The sequence below is a fragment of the Stigmatopora nigra genome, chromosome 9 (assembly GCF_051989575.1).
Source record: "Stigmatopora nigra isolate UIUO_SnigA chromosome 9, RoL_Snig_1.1, whole genome shotgun sequence".
In the NCBI taxonomy this organism is placed as follows: Eukaryota; Metazoa; Chordata; class Actinopteri; order Syngnathiformes; family Syngnathidae; genus Stigmatopora; species Stigmatopora nigra.
This window is the reverse complement of record NC_135516.1, coordinates 12,494,549-12,511,079: the sequence shown is the minus strand read 5'-3', so window position 1 is coordinate 12,511,079 and position 16,531 is coordinate 12,494,549. Positions and strand designations below refer to the sequence as shown.

General features: G+C 41.8%; 2 protein-coding genes across 2 annotated transcripts in view; one reads left to right on the top strand and one right to left on the bottom strand.

Annotated features, from left to right (window-relative positions):
* mib1 (MIB E3 ubiquitin protein ligase 1) overlaps positions 1-11,503 on the bottom strand; it is a 36,180-nt gene extending 24,677 nt beyond the window's left edge. The window contains exons 1-12 of the mRNA XM_077724269.1: positions 10,638-11,503; positions 9,678-9,849; positions 7,909-8,038; positions 6,591-6,695; positions 5,845-5,911; positions 5,275-5,479; positions 5,018-5,201; positions 2,910-3,054; positions 2,711-2,844; positions 1,215-1,322; positions 947-1,144; positions 714-865 (exon numbers count right to left, since the gene is read on the bottom strand). Coding sequence (XP_077580395.1) covers positions 714-865; positions 947-1,144; positions 1,215-1,322; positions 2,711-2,844; positions 2,910-3,054; positions 5,018-5,201; positions 5,275-5,479; positions 5,845-5,911; positions 6,591-6,695; positions 7,909-8,038; positions 9,678-9,849; positions 10,638-10,866 — 1,829 coding nt within the window. The 5' untranslated portion in view covers positions 10,867-11,503. The remainder of the gene's footprint in view (positions 1-713; positions 866-946; positions 1,145-1,214; positions 1,323-2,710; positions 2,845-2,909; positions 3,055-5,017; positions 5,202-5,274; positions 5,480-5,844; positions 5,912-6,590; positions 6,696-7,908; positions 8,039-9,677; positions 9,850-10,637) is intronic.
* Positions 11,504-12,634: 1,131 nt separating this feature from the next.
* Positions 12,635-15,983, top strand: cavin4a (caveolae associated protein 4a). Its single transcript, XM_077724793.1, has 2 exons — positions 12,635-13,311; positions 14,533-15,983. The coding sequence occupies exons 1-2, from the start codon at positions 12,913-12,915 to the stop codon at positions 15,127-15,129; spliced, it is 996 nt and encodes a 331-aa protein (XP_077580919.1). The 5' UTR covers positions 12,635-12,912; the 3' UTR covers positions 15,130-15,983.
* Positions 15,984-16,531: the final 548 nt, after the last annotated feature.

The following is a 16,531-nucleotide window of genomic DNA, read 5'->3' as shown; positions in this document are numbered from 1 at the left end:
GAGTCCAAGTTGTCGGGACACGTATACGCCATAGGAGCCATTACGAATAAATGTGGCGTCTACAGTGCAGATCAACAATGACTCATGTTTTGCTTTTAACTAACACACCAGTCTACACCACTTGAAATAAATGCCTTTCAAAAATAATAGGTACGCTACTTACCTTTCAAAATAATTGCATGTTTTGACATACAGTATAATCCTTAATTTTTTCTACAAAATGCACATTGAATAGCTTGGTATAGAGCAGAAATGGGCAAACTATGGCCCACGGGCCACATTTGGCCCATTAGGCTTTTTAATCCGGCCCGCAGATGTTGTCCAAATAATGTTTTTTTTTTTTTTTAAGATGGCGCTGTCACATGGAAACCAGTAGCAGTAGCTTTGTCCACTCTTATTCGTTTTTGCGTGTTTTACAGCCCCTTTACTTTTTTTTAAATTGCATTTTAATATTTCTAAATACATTCCTTTTTACTTTATTTTACTTTGTACTTTATACTTTTGACTTTAATGATGAGTGACGAGTATGTTAATACTTTAGTCCTTTTTTTCTGTTTCTGTTTCATATGTACTGTTAACGGATGCACTTTTTTATATGTATCCTATCTTGTGTTGACCCCGCCCATCTGTCACATGTGTAAAGTCAATGTAGTAGCCCACAAGCCCAAAATTTTGCCCACCCCTGGTATAGATTAAAAACTAGCAGCTCTTACCTGGGGTTCCCTCGCAGAGCAGCATGGTGCAAGGCATTGAAGCCATTGTTGTTGGTGATGGTGACATCAGCGCCCGCCTCCAACAGCACAGAAAGCATGTCGTCTCGCTTCTTACTAATGGCGTCATGTAAAGGGGTGTCGCCCTCAGAGTCCTGGGTTGCCAAATGAAAATTAACTTTTTCCCCAAAGACCAGATGGCAAAAGTCCAGTAAACAAATATTGCGGACTGATACCTGAAGGCTGGGGTGGCATCCAAAGTCCAGCAAGGTTTTGACCACTTGCAAGTGTCCCTTATTGACAGCAATGTGCAGCGGCGTCTGCCTACGCTTGTTTCTGGCGTTCAGGTCGGCCCCGCCCCGTTGCAGGACCTCGATGACCGAGCCTTCGTCGCCGAAGGCCGCGTGGTGCACCGCCCGATCTCCATCTTTGTCCTAGATATTGTCAAATTGCAGCTGTATGAGGTGATGCGTCTCGAGTAGATTAAAAAAAATTCATGCTAACCTCTGCCTCGAGATCAACATTGTGTTTGAGTAGCAGTTTGAGAACGTCCACGTGGCCGTTCTGACTGGCTGCTTGCATTGCCGTGTGTCCAGCACACTGCCCGTTCACCTGAAAAACAAAAACAATTTTTTCCATGTTCAATTTTGGAAGCCTTGAATTACCGTATTTTCCACAATATAAAGCTCACCGGATTATAAAGGGAATTTCATACAATGTTTAACCAATATTCATCCACACTTAAGGCGCAATTCCAGTTTTTAAGAGAATGTAAGTCTTTTAGTTGCACCTTATAGTACAGAAAATACACTAGCTGCAGAAATAAAAGTGTAGCAGTACCCTTGCTGACAAGCAGACTAATCAAATCAATTCCTAAAGAATAGAAAAATATATATAGCAACATTATTTATTGAGTGTCGGATTTTTTTTAGAACGCTAGAACAGCGAATTTAAGAATTAAGTACAATTTGAAGAAAATTGCAATCCCTTTTCATTTAACAAAATAGCAACATCAGCTTAAACATTAATGCACTGAAAACAGGCTCTGTCAGGACACTTTTAGTTGTGATACATAAAAAAAGAAATAAGGGACTTACAACAGAGATATAATAAATTCCTATTATGGAGAGATAAACCAAATTGGTAAAAAAAAAAAAACATTTACCAAACTAACTATTACCCATAAACAGAATTCTTCTGTATCCACTACATTAAGTGTAGCTAGTTTATTGTTTTGTGTGTCCATTATGGGATGGTTGCAAAGGCTGAGTAAGGCAGGAAAGGATATACACACACACACACACACACACACACACACACACACACACACACACACACACACACACACACACATGCGTGTGCGTGTCCACAAATCAGGTTGTGCTGCATTGCACATTGATGCGCTTCGTGTCTCCTCGGGCCCTGCGGTAATGCTCCTCAGATTGAGAAGGACGCAGAAGTGGGAGGAGGATCTCCGCTCGCTCTCTCCTTAGAGAGAGGCCATGATAAAAAAGCGCAACGCGTTCGCTAGCAGACTCCGCAAAAAACTGCAGCGTCAGAGCCGTAATAATAAGAGAGGCATACGGTTAATACAATGGACGCCTCCTCGCGAGACCGAGACCGTCGAATAGGGAAAATCCGCAAATAGTTGGCGCCCGGTTGAAAATACGTTTAAAAATTCAAAAGCCTGCAAATGATTGCATGGTTGAACAGGGGGCAGTAAAACTTTTCCACAGGCCGAGATAAAAATAACAATTAAATCATATTTTGGAGAAAGTCATTTAAAAAAAATGTAATCTATTTTATAATTATTATTATTATTTTCTTTTTTTATATTGTAAAAATAGACAAATGCGAGATTCAGTTGTCTCAGAACTACAAATATGTCCGCCTTAGATTTTCACAGAGAAAAGGATAATGCTGTAATATTGTATTAATATACAAAGCAGCAGTTTACTGTTTACCATATGCGCCCCCGGTGGTTACACGATGCCACTTACATCAACATCAGGTCTCTTCAAAATGTCTTCCACTTTAGCCAGGTCTCCATTGGCCGCCGCCTTGACCAACTCCTCGTTGATGTCACCAGATTCCTGCGTCTCAAACAGTTTCTTCAGAAGTTGGGAAAGCCGCTCTAAATTGGACAAAAAATGGGTAAGCATCCCGAAAACGTGGCAGTGCGTCAAAGTCGGCAAGTACCTCCGGAAGCGTTGCTAACGGCCGACCCCGAGGGAGCGATCTTGGTGACGGCGGCGGGATTGTAAGTCCACGACGTCCCGCACACTTCCACCTTCAGGTCGCTGTCGGAATAGATTTGTTGTACGCGGCCCACCTTCCCCAGGGTCTGTTGAAGAATACGGTGGCAAAACTTATTAAAATTGCTGTCTTGATATCAATATATTGCATGAATATACACCAGAGGTGGGCAAACTTTTGGGCCCGGGGGCCACATTGACTTTAAAAATGTGACAGATGGGCGGGGTCAGCACAAGATACGATACAAATAAAAAAGTGCATCCGTTAAGAGTACATATGACATAAACAGAAAAAACGGACTAAAGTATTAACATACTCAACGTTAAAGTCAAAAGTATAAAGTCAAGTAAAGTATTAAGAAATATTAAAATCTCATTTAAAAAAAGATAGAGGGGCTGTAAAACATAAAAAACAAATAAGAGTGGACAAAGCTACTGCCATTGGCTTCCGCATGACAGCGCCATCTTGGAGGAAAAAAAAAACATTTGGATAACGTCGGCGCACCAGATTAAAAAGCCTAATGGGCCGTATGTGGCCCGCGGGCCGTAGTTTGCCCATGTATACTATAGACAAATGGAGAGTAAGAGAAGAAAATGGTAAAAATAACGTCAGGTGTAAAAAAATGAGACATAGCTTGACAGATAACACAATAAAACTTTATTACGCTATCAAGTCAGCATTTCATTTTTTCCCCAATGGAATAAACCAATGGAAAAAAAAAGAATATCTCAATCCAGATTAGAAAGGACGCTTTAGAGTTCGTCAAGCTTCGTGTGTGCTGTTCGTCAATAATTGGATCGCTTGAGCTCATTAAGCAGAGACAGGTGGCATCTTGGAGTAAATTAATTGCAATTAGCTTAAATCCGAAAGTGACACTTCATGATAAAGGACTCTGTTGATTATTAAAGAAACCCAATGATCGTAAAAAATAAACAGCAATGTCAATTAGCTGCCTTTATTTTTGCACTAACGTACACTTATTAGTTGTTGTAATTTGCCGCCAGGTCATTAATTTGAAAAGTTACCTAACAATGTTGGCAGGGAATATTCAATTTATATCATGTATGGACATTTTTGACTTTAGGAGACTTTGAAAAAGTCAAAAAAAGACTTTTGTGCACCGTATAACGCTAATTACGTGGCCGAGCAATAACCAGGGGAACGCAAAAAAAAAATGGTGATAACACCAAGAAATGCCAGCGAATGACAAGTAAAATACCGACAAGGCAATTCTTCGATCTCCATGGTCGGGAGAAGGGAAGACGGCGTCTTTGTTTAAAGGGCATTGCGCAAAAGCCTGACAGGAGGCTGACGTTTGTGACACTCATGCGGCGTGAATTGCCGCCGAGGACACCGATTTGTTATCCGACAGCTTTCTACTAGGAAAAGTTAAGAGGAGACATATTACGGAAGAGTGAATTTGAAATGGCTTTGGAATTCTTCCCATCTTCCCATCTGAGGTGACAAGGGACTGATTGTTTTTGGGTGTTCTCCAAACTTTAAATTGAACACTCTAGCCTGGAGGCGGTGACAAAAAAATGTGCATGCCAACAGGCAACATTTGGTGCAAAATTAAATGAGGCCTGCTACAAAAAAATTGTCCCTAAGAATGATTTCATTGATAGAGTACAGCTGGCAAATTTTTGGGGGATTTGTCCAAGAATAACAGCAAATTACATTTTTTTTGCATATAAGCCTTCTCGTAAAATGGTAAAATTTAAAAAAAAAATTGTTTCGTTTTTTATCTGTTCATGTTTTTGTCTACTTTGAAATAAATGTCCGTATCGGCTGCCTTGTCTTGCGTAATTGGGTTTTGTTTTTGTCGCCTTGCAGTTTTGAGCATTTCAAGTCGAATTTGTGCCCATATAAGCCAGACTTTTTATCCGGTCATCATTTTTTTAGTGACAAATATGGCGCATAATCCAGAAAATATAGTAGAAAAAGTAAAAATGACGGGCATGAACATGACAGTCCTTTAGGGTGATAAAAGCGTGTGTTTTAAAAAGGTAAAATTTGATGTTGCACCCAATTGCTTAAGCGCAAAGACTTACAGGAAGCATGGCTTCGGCCCACTCCCCATGGCCTTTCTGGAGCAGCTTTATGCGGTCAATGTCGTAGCAAATTTGAACCAAATCGCCCACCAAGAACTGAGAAGTGCCTCCTTCTGCCCCGGCAGCCACGTCCCCGCTGCGCACCACATTGGCTTTTGTCAACACGGCCGGATTGAACGTCCACCTGTGGACAGAAAAATAGACTTTGTTCATCCACATGGCCGTTTGGTACAAATTGCTGAAGTAATTAAACAGACCTGTTCCCACTAGGATATTGCACCACAATGTCATGGTCTTCATCGATACCGCACACAGTTCCCGTGGTAGTCAGTGTCTCAAACATGCCGTCGGTCCAGCCGCCGTGGCCGTGCTGCAGCGACTGGACGATTTCCAGATCCAAGTCGATGTTGACCAGGTCTCCGATTTGAAGACCGCCGGGGTTCCTGTTACCGTTCTGCTCACCTGTAGTATAGAAAATATGGATTTTTTTTCTTTCTGCAGACTAATCATCAATACAAACGATAGAGTGAACATGATTTATAAAAGGAAAAGCACCATATTTTCTCACAGATGCGCCACACCCTTAAAATTGCATTATTTTACAATTACTCGAGTATAAGCCTTCCCGCTATTCGCAATTTTCACCTCCATATTCATAGTTTTATGTCATTTTTTTAATTACATGGAAGGCTTATATTAAAAAAAAACTGTAATTATTGTTCAAAAAATAAATATATTCATTTCCCAACATCAGCTAACTGTATTGAAGGCCAGTAATAAGGTGGCACTACCACCTAGTGGTGATATATGCTAGCTAGCTTACTTACCCAACACAGGGCAGTGATCTCTGTAAAAGGAACCGCCTTTAGCGTCCTGGACACATTTCAGGTCGGACTGCAAGAGACGAGAAGGAGATGCTCAGTAAGTTAGTTGTCTTGGGACATCCAGCACCAGAAGAGCACAAGCATAAATAATAAAAAGAGAAGCTGCTGCGAGATAATGCAGTTTAGATGAGAAATATCAGCAATATGGCGGAAAGTGAAGACAAAAAAAACTGCATAGTGACAATGTAGATGTGTGACAGAGTTCAGGGAAAAACAAAGTGTTCCTATCATAACAATATCTTATAGTGGGTATCATAACAAAAGGAATGGAAATTGTGTGGCATTAGGGAATGATTCTACTCGTGTTTCCTATAGGAATAAATTGCGTTCAATGTTAGTGGTTTGACTGTATTAGAATAACTAAATAAGTTATTCAACCCCCCCAAAAAACTACACAAATACCCCCAATAAAAAGACATGTGCTTTTGATAATAGACGCGTGTTTAGCACAACGCATGATGAGCTCCTTTTAATGTTCAGTAAGCCGCCATAAAAGCACTATGTTTTTATCATGTAGATTTCTTCCATTTCCAGCTGCTTGGACATACAATGGTGGTCGAGACCGGCGTGTCTGTTACAAAGCCTTCGGAGGAGGGGGGTTCGGGAAATACTACTCCACCATGTGGCCAAAGACAAAAGCCACCTGACAGCTAATGAAAGACACCATGTGTGTGTGTGTGCTAACTCACCATTCCCTCGAAACCAACACGGTAAAGGTTCTTGGCTCCATTGTCCCACAAGACGTAGGCAGCGCTATGAGGGCTGGCTGCACTCCAGTCCTGAATCTCAGTCACCTTTTTGAGAGAAGTTTAGATTCAATCTCATTTTAACAACATTTTTCCATGCTCAACAACACAGATAGCCTTAAAAAATGCAAAATACTCTGTAGTTGACTACCAGTTCATACCAAACTACCGTATTAACTTGCATATAAGCCGCCCCCATATAAGCTGCCCCTTTAAAATTGCCTTAAAATGGTTGAATATTACTATTTCTCACATATAAGTCGCCCCTGATTCACAATTTTCACCTGCATATTCGTGGTTTTAATAGTGGGTACAAATTTGTTACTTTGAAGGGTAAAATCTTAAGAAAAATCATCGCACGTGCTATTTCGGAGACACCGTATGAATCATAAGCACATTATTTGGGTCAATATCATAAGGAATTAATTAATCCAATACCAGTTGTTTACTTACTGCAAAACAGAAAATAACCAACAAATAGCAAATCTTACTTTGGGCCTAAGAAGTGCCTATTTACTACTCTTTTCATTTATTGATTAAAACGGGCTACAAGTAAATGTGCAAGCCGATTTATTTCCAACTCCTCAGAGGTAGTAATTGATTAATGGGTCTAGTTAAATCTTTGGCTCTACTAACTGGGCATCTCAGTAAGCAGCAGGACATGTGATGATGATTTTGTTTGTGGAGAGGTTACTGGAGTGCGCTAACTGCTGCCGGCATCATAAAATAGGCGATGAAAAATGTTATTAAATAACACAGCAAGAGGAACAATAAAATTCCTGAATGAGGCTCTTAAAATATGCCATAGAATAGAACAGAGTCCTTATGAGTGTGTAGCGTAGCTTACCTGACGACATATAAAACATCTGTTAACGGAATGACTTGATAATACGTTTTATATATATCAGAAATACCATGTTTGATGATTTTTCTTAAGATTTTCCCCTCAAAGTAACACATTTGTACTAAAACCATGAATATGGAGGTGAAAATTGTGAATCAGGGGGCGTCTTATACGAGGGAAATTTTAAATTCAACGATTTTAATAATATGCGAGAAAATACGGTGATTTATTCTTAATTAAATTTGCTTTTGCTAATAACACTTTAATGGTGGATAGCTTTGTTTATAGATATTATATACTAATTGTTTTCTAAGAGCAATACAAAATACTCCATGTTTTTTTAGCCTATCACAAAATATGAATACATCTTTTATTTTCTGTGCGTTTTGGAGTAGTGATCTTGGCCTTTGGGGTTACCTTCCCTCGCCTTCCATTTCCGCCATCCTGGTCTTCCCACTGCCAGTCGACACCTCGCACAACCCTGCCGCCAGTGAAGATCCCTCGTGCTGTAATTTTCTTTGACTTGCGCCTGGACTCCAGAAGCACTCTGAGAAAAACCATTAAAAAAAAAAAAAATCAGCCCATTGAGTCACTATGTGTTAAAAATGTGTCATAAATTTTGACGTCACAAGTTGTAAACTACTGTACAGTGTACTATGCAGATAAATGGCCTATGTCAATTAATGTAGCAAGCATCATTATATTTTTTACAGTATATGCAGCTTTTTTTTCATAAAAGGAGATATTGGACCACTTCTCATAATGTAATATATTTCCCAGTACGAATACCATAATTTGGGTCATGAAGGCGACAATATCCACAATTAGCATGGCCTACAAGACCCAAAATGTAATGTCCACATAGTGTATATATGTATATGTTTTTTAACCAATTATTCCCATTCAAAATGGATTGGACACCTAGGACTGTCAAACGCAGTCAATGAGTCACCTAAAAAAAAAGGTTAAAAATAGTAAGTTCATATTGCCTGTCAACCACAAACAAACAATACTTGGCTGTTGTTGATTTCTAGATTTTTGTATTTTTTAAAATCCTTTGCAGTAAATGAGGAAAATATAACGGTCACTCCGTCTGGCAGCTGGACAGTCACGCTTCACAACTGTGAACCACTCCCTCTCCAGAATGGACTGAAAGAATCTAAAGTGGTGCAACAACACCCCTCCGCCACCTTGGTGACAGACTCGTGTGATCGGTGGGGCTAGGAGGGGGTCGACCTCCGAAGCCATTGTGTGCAGTCTCTAGGGGGATATGAAGTTGTACTCGCTTGAAAAGGCTGCCTTCTGTTAGGCTCTTTGTTAGGAAGCTCACATGATATAGTATTAAAAAAAACAGTCAGAAACTGATGTGAGGTGTCCATATGCCAAATGTACACGCAGCTACCTTTTCAAATGCGAGTAATGTTTTTATGACTATTTTCCTGACCATGCTGTACTCTCAAGTACAAATCTGATCCCGCAGTTGTTGCTTTCTTCTTGGTTGCCATGGTAACAGAAGCTGTACTCGCCATTGGCTAGACAGCATGGTGGACTGGGTATATTCTCTCTGACTTGCATGTGGATAACAGACTAATATTTCTATGAATTAAGAAAGACTATTTTAAAATAAATGATTATACCAGCCACATTGTATTTCGTTATGGCGTTTCATAAATGTGAAGTCTAATTTGTGCGCATATAAGCCGTACACTCGATTCAGTCATTTTTAAAGCGACGAATACAGTGAGAAAATACAGTATTTCCAATTGTAAACACCATCTTTGAGATATTTTCAAGCAAATATGTTATCACTGCACGTTCCACTATGGCAATTGAGCCGTATATGGGCATCAGCAGCTAAATATTATGTCCAAAAAGATTTAAGTGAGGAGAGTTTGTTGCCTGGCAACTGGGGGGGTTGAGAGCACACAGAATGTATCTGCCTTTGAGGAAGGCCGCAATCAAATAGGTTTGAAATATCACATACCATATATAAACAAAATAAAAAGAGAAGGATAGGCTTAAAATCCGACTTTACGTCAAGTCAGACTTGGGGACATATTTGATATAGGCCAGTACAGTCTACATTAAAAATGCTAAATAAATTCACTTAACTAAACCTGGGTCAGTTATGTTTTTTTTTTTTTTTTTGGGGGCCTTTTTTTTTTAAAACAGTCATCTTAACTAACCTCTCACTACCCGGAGTGGTGATCCTGTAGAAGCGATGTCTCAAGTGATGTTTGTCACCATGGTAACAGGTTGTGCAGAGGTCGTAATTGGTGCATTCAGCACATTTCCAGCGAATGCCAATGATGGGCTGCTGCCGGCAGGTGTCACACATTGTTCCGTCGTGTTTGATGCCTGCGAGGGAAGGAGTGTTGCTAAGTTAACTGGGCAAGTGGGTGCGACTCGCCGCACGAGGGTATATTACAGATAATAGTTTTCACAAAACCGTAAAGAGAGGAGAAAAGTCGGAAAGAATTGACTCACTAGACCAGCATTCCAATAATAATGGCTAGTCTTTGGCAGTTATTTTTGAGAATCTACTAGTTTGCCAGCATTTTAGGAAGAAAAAACTTTGGAAAATTATAATAAAACCAGGTTAAACCTTAAATATGTGCTAGTATACATTAGGCAAGGCCTTAAACATGATGTTCTCAAGGAGAACTACTTAAATTTGGAGTGCCAAATAGTAGTCATTAGAAGGTATGAAGAGTCATAGAAATGAATACAAGTGGACACCCAAATCGACTGAATTCCACTTCTTATCTGTATATTACTGTATAATAGACAAATGCCTCGAATTATTTTACCTTTTGACAACAGGTCAAACTAGCTTAAAGATTCACAGTGTTAGTTAGCACTGTTACAATTGTGCATTTAATGAAAACTTCAAGACAGCAAACCTTTACAATTCGACTACATTGTCTCCACTGTATCTTGAATAGATAATTGTGACTTGTTATGTTTTCCTCAAGTATCCAATGATAATAGTAACATTCCATTGAGTTTATCTTTGTGTGCCAGTCTTTCGAGGGCCTTCCTCAGTCAAGGCCCAGTAAACAAAACAAACACCGGTTCGAATTATCCATGTATTGAACCCTCAATGAAGTATCAAATATGTACTTGTAGCCGAAAGAATGAGTTACCTGTTGGAGCACTGTCTAATATCCTCACGTCGTAGGCTCCGGAGCAACGGTAGTTTGCGGCGGTTCCGTTATCCCAGACGACGACCACCTCCTCGGGACTTTCAAAACTCCTGACGGTGCCGACATGTCCCTCTCCACCGTCCTGCTTACCCCATTTCCAGTCCGGTCCACGGACCACTCTTGCCCCGACGCCTTCCATCATGGCTCGGTTGTTCCTGCCGGTGGTCATTTACGAAACGAAGAATGGGGGGATTGGAAGCCCCGAGGAGTCTTGTTGAGTTTAGCGAGCTACAGCTGGCGACTAAAGCGGGCGGCGGGCAGTTTTTTTGAAATGAACACAAGCCTCAAGCCCCACGAAGCTAGCCGTGCTAGCTGCTCAAGGAGGTCGAGTCTTCCTTGCCAAACAACCACCGCATTCGTCGGGCCCCTAGAAACTGGGAGAGGAATTAGGCGAAAAGCCAGCGTAGCGGCGACATTGTTTGCTGGCCGCGTTGACCCCGGTCGCCTCAAGAATGCGAAGCTCTTAAACTTAGCAAGCTAAGCTAACGTGAAACTAGCAACCACAAACGTCTCCTTCCCAAAGCCAAGTCTTTGCGGTTATACTCGTTGTTTTCAATTTGTCCGCAGGATATTCACCTTAAGCCGTTGTGCTTGTCGGCCCGGAAATTATTCTTCAATCTTCTCTTCTCCTCTACCAATCCCCCCAGCTGGAGTCAAGTCACAATAATGCCGCCGCCATTATTGTCAATCACCATCTCTCCCTCCGAATGGCCAGGCGAGCGGCAACAATCGGCTTGACGGAGATGTCCGGAAATGTACGGAAATGCACGAAGGAGACACGAGGATTCGGCTTGGAAAGCTGGAGCCTGCAGCGGACTATGGCTCCTGCAAAAATAAAGCTGGTCCAAAAACACTTTCGTTTATGTTTTTTTTAAAAATCAGGATTCACATTTAGTGTCCAATGCAGAAATATTACAAACCCATATTTTGAACTAAGTGAGTAGTATATAGCTGGTTCATAACATGCCCCCTAAAAGTCAGAATGCATTTCAAAATACAGTAATCCCTCGAGTATCGCGGGTAATATAGAATAGACATGGCTGCAATAATTGAAAAACCGCAATGTGGGATCACCCCTATTATTACTATCATACTACTATTTTTGTGCCTTTAAAGTATAATTATCAAGATTTTATGTGCAATTTTCCCTCCTTAATAAATTTCCAAGGTATCAAATCATGACTCGGTATCAACAGATCCACAAAATTGGGTGACTTGGACTCCTCATTCTCCCTAACCACTTTTTCCAGACGATATATAGTAATGACCTGGCTAACTTTTGGTTGCCCCAAAAATAACACCTCGGTCCAGATCTGGCCCACAAGCCTTGAGTTTGACACCTCTATCAATCTGCAGAATGAGAGGAAGGGTCATCAGATACATTTTGAAATCCTTAGGGGTGGCCTGGATTAGCACAGTAAATTTAGACTAATAATAAATAAGTACATGCCTGCAGTTGTCCAACGAGTATTTCACGTTTACTAACTGACTTTGGATTTTGGAGCTAATATGCGGATTATAGAGTTGTTCCCAAAACTAAATGAGTAATTTTCTATCCTCACAGGTAGCGTGCAAGTCATCATTGGTGACGCATGACCAGTCACATTCCCTACAAGTCAAAGAGATCGCAAGTCTTCCCAGAATAACTAGTCCATCCATCTTCGGACACTTTGGGGGGTCTTTGTGTAATAGACGTGTCTTTGGCTCTTTGAGACAAATTGTTGTTGTTAATATCAGTCAATATTGACATTTTCTAACCTCTTGGAGAAAGAAAAGAGCGAGAATTTAGAAATCCTCGAACCCAACAAGACTAGGGACGTTAGAATCGGCGCTCCTAAAATTCTCGGGGTGTCTTATTACCAGGGCTTTATTTTTAGTGGCCGGCCTCATTGCTGGATGCTTCCGACAGAGAAGGCGTCCGTTCCCTTTTTTATTGAGGGCTTGGGCGTGGTTGCCGCTCTCTCCTGCGACCAGTCGTTCCCGGCGGGTCACTGGGCTCGAACCACAGCATTCACGGAACTTGTGGACTTGGAGTCTGAGCATTCTGAGGAACCTGGAGACCCTAAACCTTCTTCCTTGAAGACAATCAGAACTTTATAGTCCATTTTTTTTTAATCAAAGCCAAGAATCTTAACAGGAGTGCCATAGCCATCTTCTAACCGAGACCTTCTCCCAAGCCAAAGCCAGAACATTTGCTTCTTCCCCAATTCTGGAGATGGAACAGCACAAATACGCCGTGACGGAGAAGCTAGAGATCGCCGGGATGGAGGACGAAGACGGGAAGCCCATTAGCGCCCTGAGCATCCTCTCCTTGCTGGAGCGCGTGGCCGGGATCATCGACAACGTGCAGTCGGGCCAGCAGCGTATGGAAGAACGGCAGTTGGACCTGGAGAACAACATCGGGAGCATTCGGGATGACGTGCTGAAGTTGGCTAAAGAACACGCCGACACCAGCAGCTGCTTGGACAAGGTTCTGCAGAAGACCCGGAAAGTCAGCGCCAACGTTAAGGACGTCCGAGTCCGCGTGGAGAAGCAGAATGGTCGCGTCAAGAGGGTGGAAAGCACCCAGGATGAGCTGCTCACCAGGAATAAGTTCAGGGTCGTCATTTACCAGGTGACTTGCACTTCTTCCTCTTCCATACTTCACTTTCCATTAACATCTCGCTCATAGCCACGCCCATTTCCCTCCCAATATGCGTCCTCATTTAAAATTCCTCACTTTATTTAAAAAGGGAGAAGGGTTAAAGTAAAAATGGCTGCTCGTGGCAGAGGATCAAAAATGAGATTAGCAACAAGCTATGCCACGCCCATTTTTCATCCCAATATTCTTCCTCATTTCAAATTCCTCACTTTATTTAAAAAGGGAGAAAGGTCCAAGTAAAAATGGCTGCTCGTGGCAGAGGATCAAAAATGAGATTAGCAACAAGCTAATCTAAACAAGCCAAAACTAGTAAGTGGCAACTGTGTAAATGGCAATGGCGACTAGTGAGGAAATATCTCAACACCTTCATCGAAATACATACATCAAGACTCCGCCCACTGCCACACCCACCAGAAACAAACTTTTATTATGCTGTTTTATTTGATATTGTAATATATATATTTTAAAATATAGAGTATGGCGAAGTAAGGGGATTTCCAAACTAGTGTCCACATGAACAAAAACAACAACAACCTAAGTGGTTGCCAGATTCTAGTTTTTTTCCCCTCTTATTATCGAAACCAGGTGTGTGTGGCGGTAGGCGGAGTCACCTGTGATGCGTTTAAAACATTCATTTGTGCACTTATGAAATTGCTAGCCGCTAGCGCAACCGGAGCTTAGCCAACAGCTGCTCTTTGACAGCTGGTCCTATTCTGAGACAGTATTAGCTCCGCCCCCTGCCGCCACTGAGCCCTCCGACCACCTGCTTCGCTACTGACAGAGCACAGGGCAGTTGACCTTTTTCTGAGCCATTGACGATGACAGGCGTCCCATCATTTAGCTCTTAAAAACTATATTAAAACTATATAAACAAGTATCACTAGAAGATGTCCAATCCATTTAAAGTGGGCGTTTGGCAATGTGTGACATTCATTCATTTGAAGTGAACTATTTCCTACTACTAATAATGTAATAATCTTACATTGTTTATTAAAATTCAATGTCCTTTTTTGATTTTTTATAAAATCAGGAGTTCCATTTGCATTGGGAGGGGCCAATTAGCTCCTCCCAGTCCAAACGGATTGGATGTTTACCATCATTCATTGACTTAGATTAGCACCCTTTTCAAATTGTGCTAAGCTAGCACGATTGTTAGCATTGGTCACCTTAACAATGTCTGGTTGAAATCCACAGGGCGACGCCGAGGTTCCGTCAGTAGCCGTCACTAAGAGCCCCAAGGCGGGCCTGGAGGCCCTGGACGTGGAACCCGACTCCTACGACGTCCCCGCCGACCTCTCCTCGGACGAGGAGTACCTGAGCGTGGAGGAGGCCGACCCTTCGCGGGCGGCTCGCTTCAAAAAGTCCGTGGCCAAGAGCACGGAGACCCTGAAGGCTACTTTCTCTAAGGAAAACATGAGCAAGACCAAAGATAACCTGGGTACTAAGTTCCACCACCTGGGCGAGAAGGTCATGCCGCCCGAGCGCCGCGAGAAGGTCCATCAAGCGGGCGAGCGCCTCAAGCAGAGCGGCGAGCGCCTGAAGGAGAACATCGCCAAAAAGGCGCCTACCAAGGAGACCTTCAGGATCAAGATCAAGAAGGAACGAGCCGTGGCCGAAGGTCAGGAGGTCGCCGAGGGCGAGGTTGAGGTCGAGGATGTCGTTCAGCCGTCGCCACGCCCGACGTCCGAGCCCGCTTATACCCAGGTCGCCGTGGAGACCAAAAAGGAGGCGCCCAAGGATCAGGTTGACGGCGCCAGGAGGGCTGAATTGGAAGAAGATTATGGCAATTAAATGGATGGCGGGAAATGGACTATCTGAGCGGGAAAATGACAGGAAGTAGCCACTCGTGACAGGAAGTAGAGAAAAAAATTACGAGTTGAACATTGTGATTAAAGAAAAAAAATAGCTGGAAGGACGTCGCCATTGGAGCGAAATGACAGGAAGTGGACCATCGTGGGTGGGAGGAAAAGATGGCGGGTCAGATGATATTCACAGGAAGTGGAAAACCCTGTTACAGGAAGTAGAACAGAAATTTAAGGGAAGTTATTTCCATCAGGAAGGAGAGCGCTGCAGTAAAAAAATGTCACAAAAATTCATTAAAAATAGACAAATAAATTCAGTTGCAAAAAATGTTTTAAGATATTCTGTGACAAAATATTTAATTGCTAAAAATATAATAAAAGATCATTGATAAGGAAAATAGTTCCAAAAAAAATGGTACTAATAATTCAATTGCAGCAAAAATAATAAAAAATAGACTAATATGCAGGAAATGACTTCACAAAGACCTCAAAATGTTACTTTTGCAGTTGTCTTTCTTTTTTTTTAAACAGTATGAAACTTTTGGTAGTCACTTTTGCTCTTTATGACATGAATAATGTTCAAATGGGGCGTGTCATAATGATTGACATTAACATCTGTAGTTTTTTTAATCCCAGATTAAGACCCTATATGACGTGGGAATGTCAGTAAAATAAAACGTGTGTGTGTGTTTGTGATGTTTGAATAATGTTTGGGGCACTTTGGGTTGAATTCTATAAAGTGAACGCGAGCACGCCCTCTAGTGGCCTTCAATGGAGATGCACTCATTCACAGCATCATGTTAGCTCCATAAAGAGAAAATTAAAGGGATGATAACATTTTCACCTTGTTTCCTTTCTTTGGTGTCCATGAACGTAAAGTAAACCGGGGGTGCTGGAGCCTATACAAGGTAACTAAAAGCACCAGAAACCTGAATTAGTAGGCAGCCAATCAGAAGACACAATGCGATAAACCACCAATCGGACATAGCTAGAGACTATTTAGCATATAATTAGCCTAGCATGGATGTTTTTGGAATGTAGGAGCAAACCGGAGCACCCGCAAAAAATCCACCCGACACCGGAAAGAACATTTAATCTCCCTTCAATGAGGAACCACCCGGAATCGAACCCTCGACCACAGAACTGCGGTACTGACAAACAAACCACTTGACCACCGAGCCATAATAATATAAATATTTAAAAAAAAAAGGATTTCCATGAAAGGAATATCAGAGCCAGTCATGTGACCAGTCACCCGGTTCCCCTTTTTGTCGGGGATGCTAGGCAAAATCCCTAAAATTAGCCGGACGCGCGGGTGACGATCCTTTGGTTCTATTTATACTACGAGTACATCGTGGCAAAGATCGGGTTGCTCTTATTCTTCGGATCAA

What these genes read in the sequence shown, in the direction of transcription:
- cavin4a (XM_077724793.1), top strand. Translation starts at nt 12,913, where the DNA reads ATGGAACAGCACAAATACGCCGTGACGGAGAAGCTAGAGATCGCCGGG. An exon ending in TCAGGGTCGTCATTTACCAG is followed by an intron (nt 13,312 to 14,532) that starts GTGACTTGCACT and finishes TGAAATCCACAG; the next exon opens with GGCGACGCCGAGGTTCCGTC.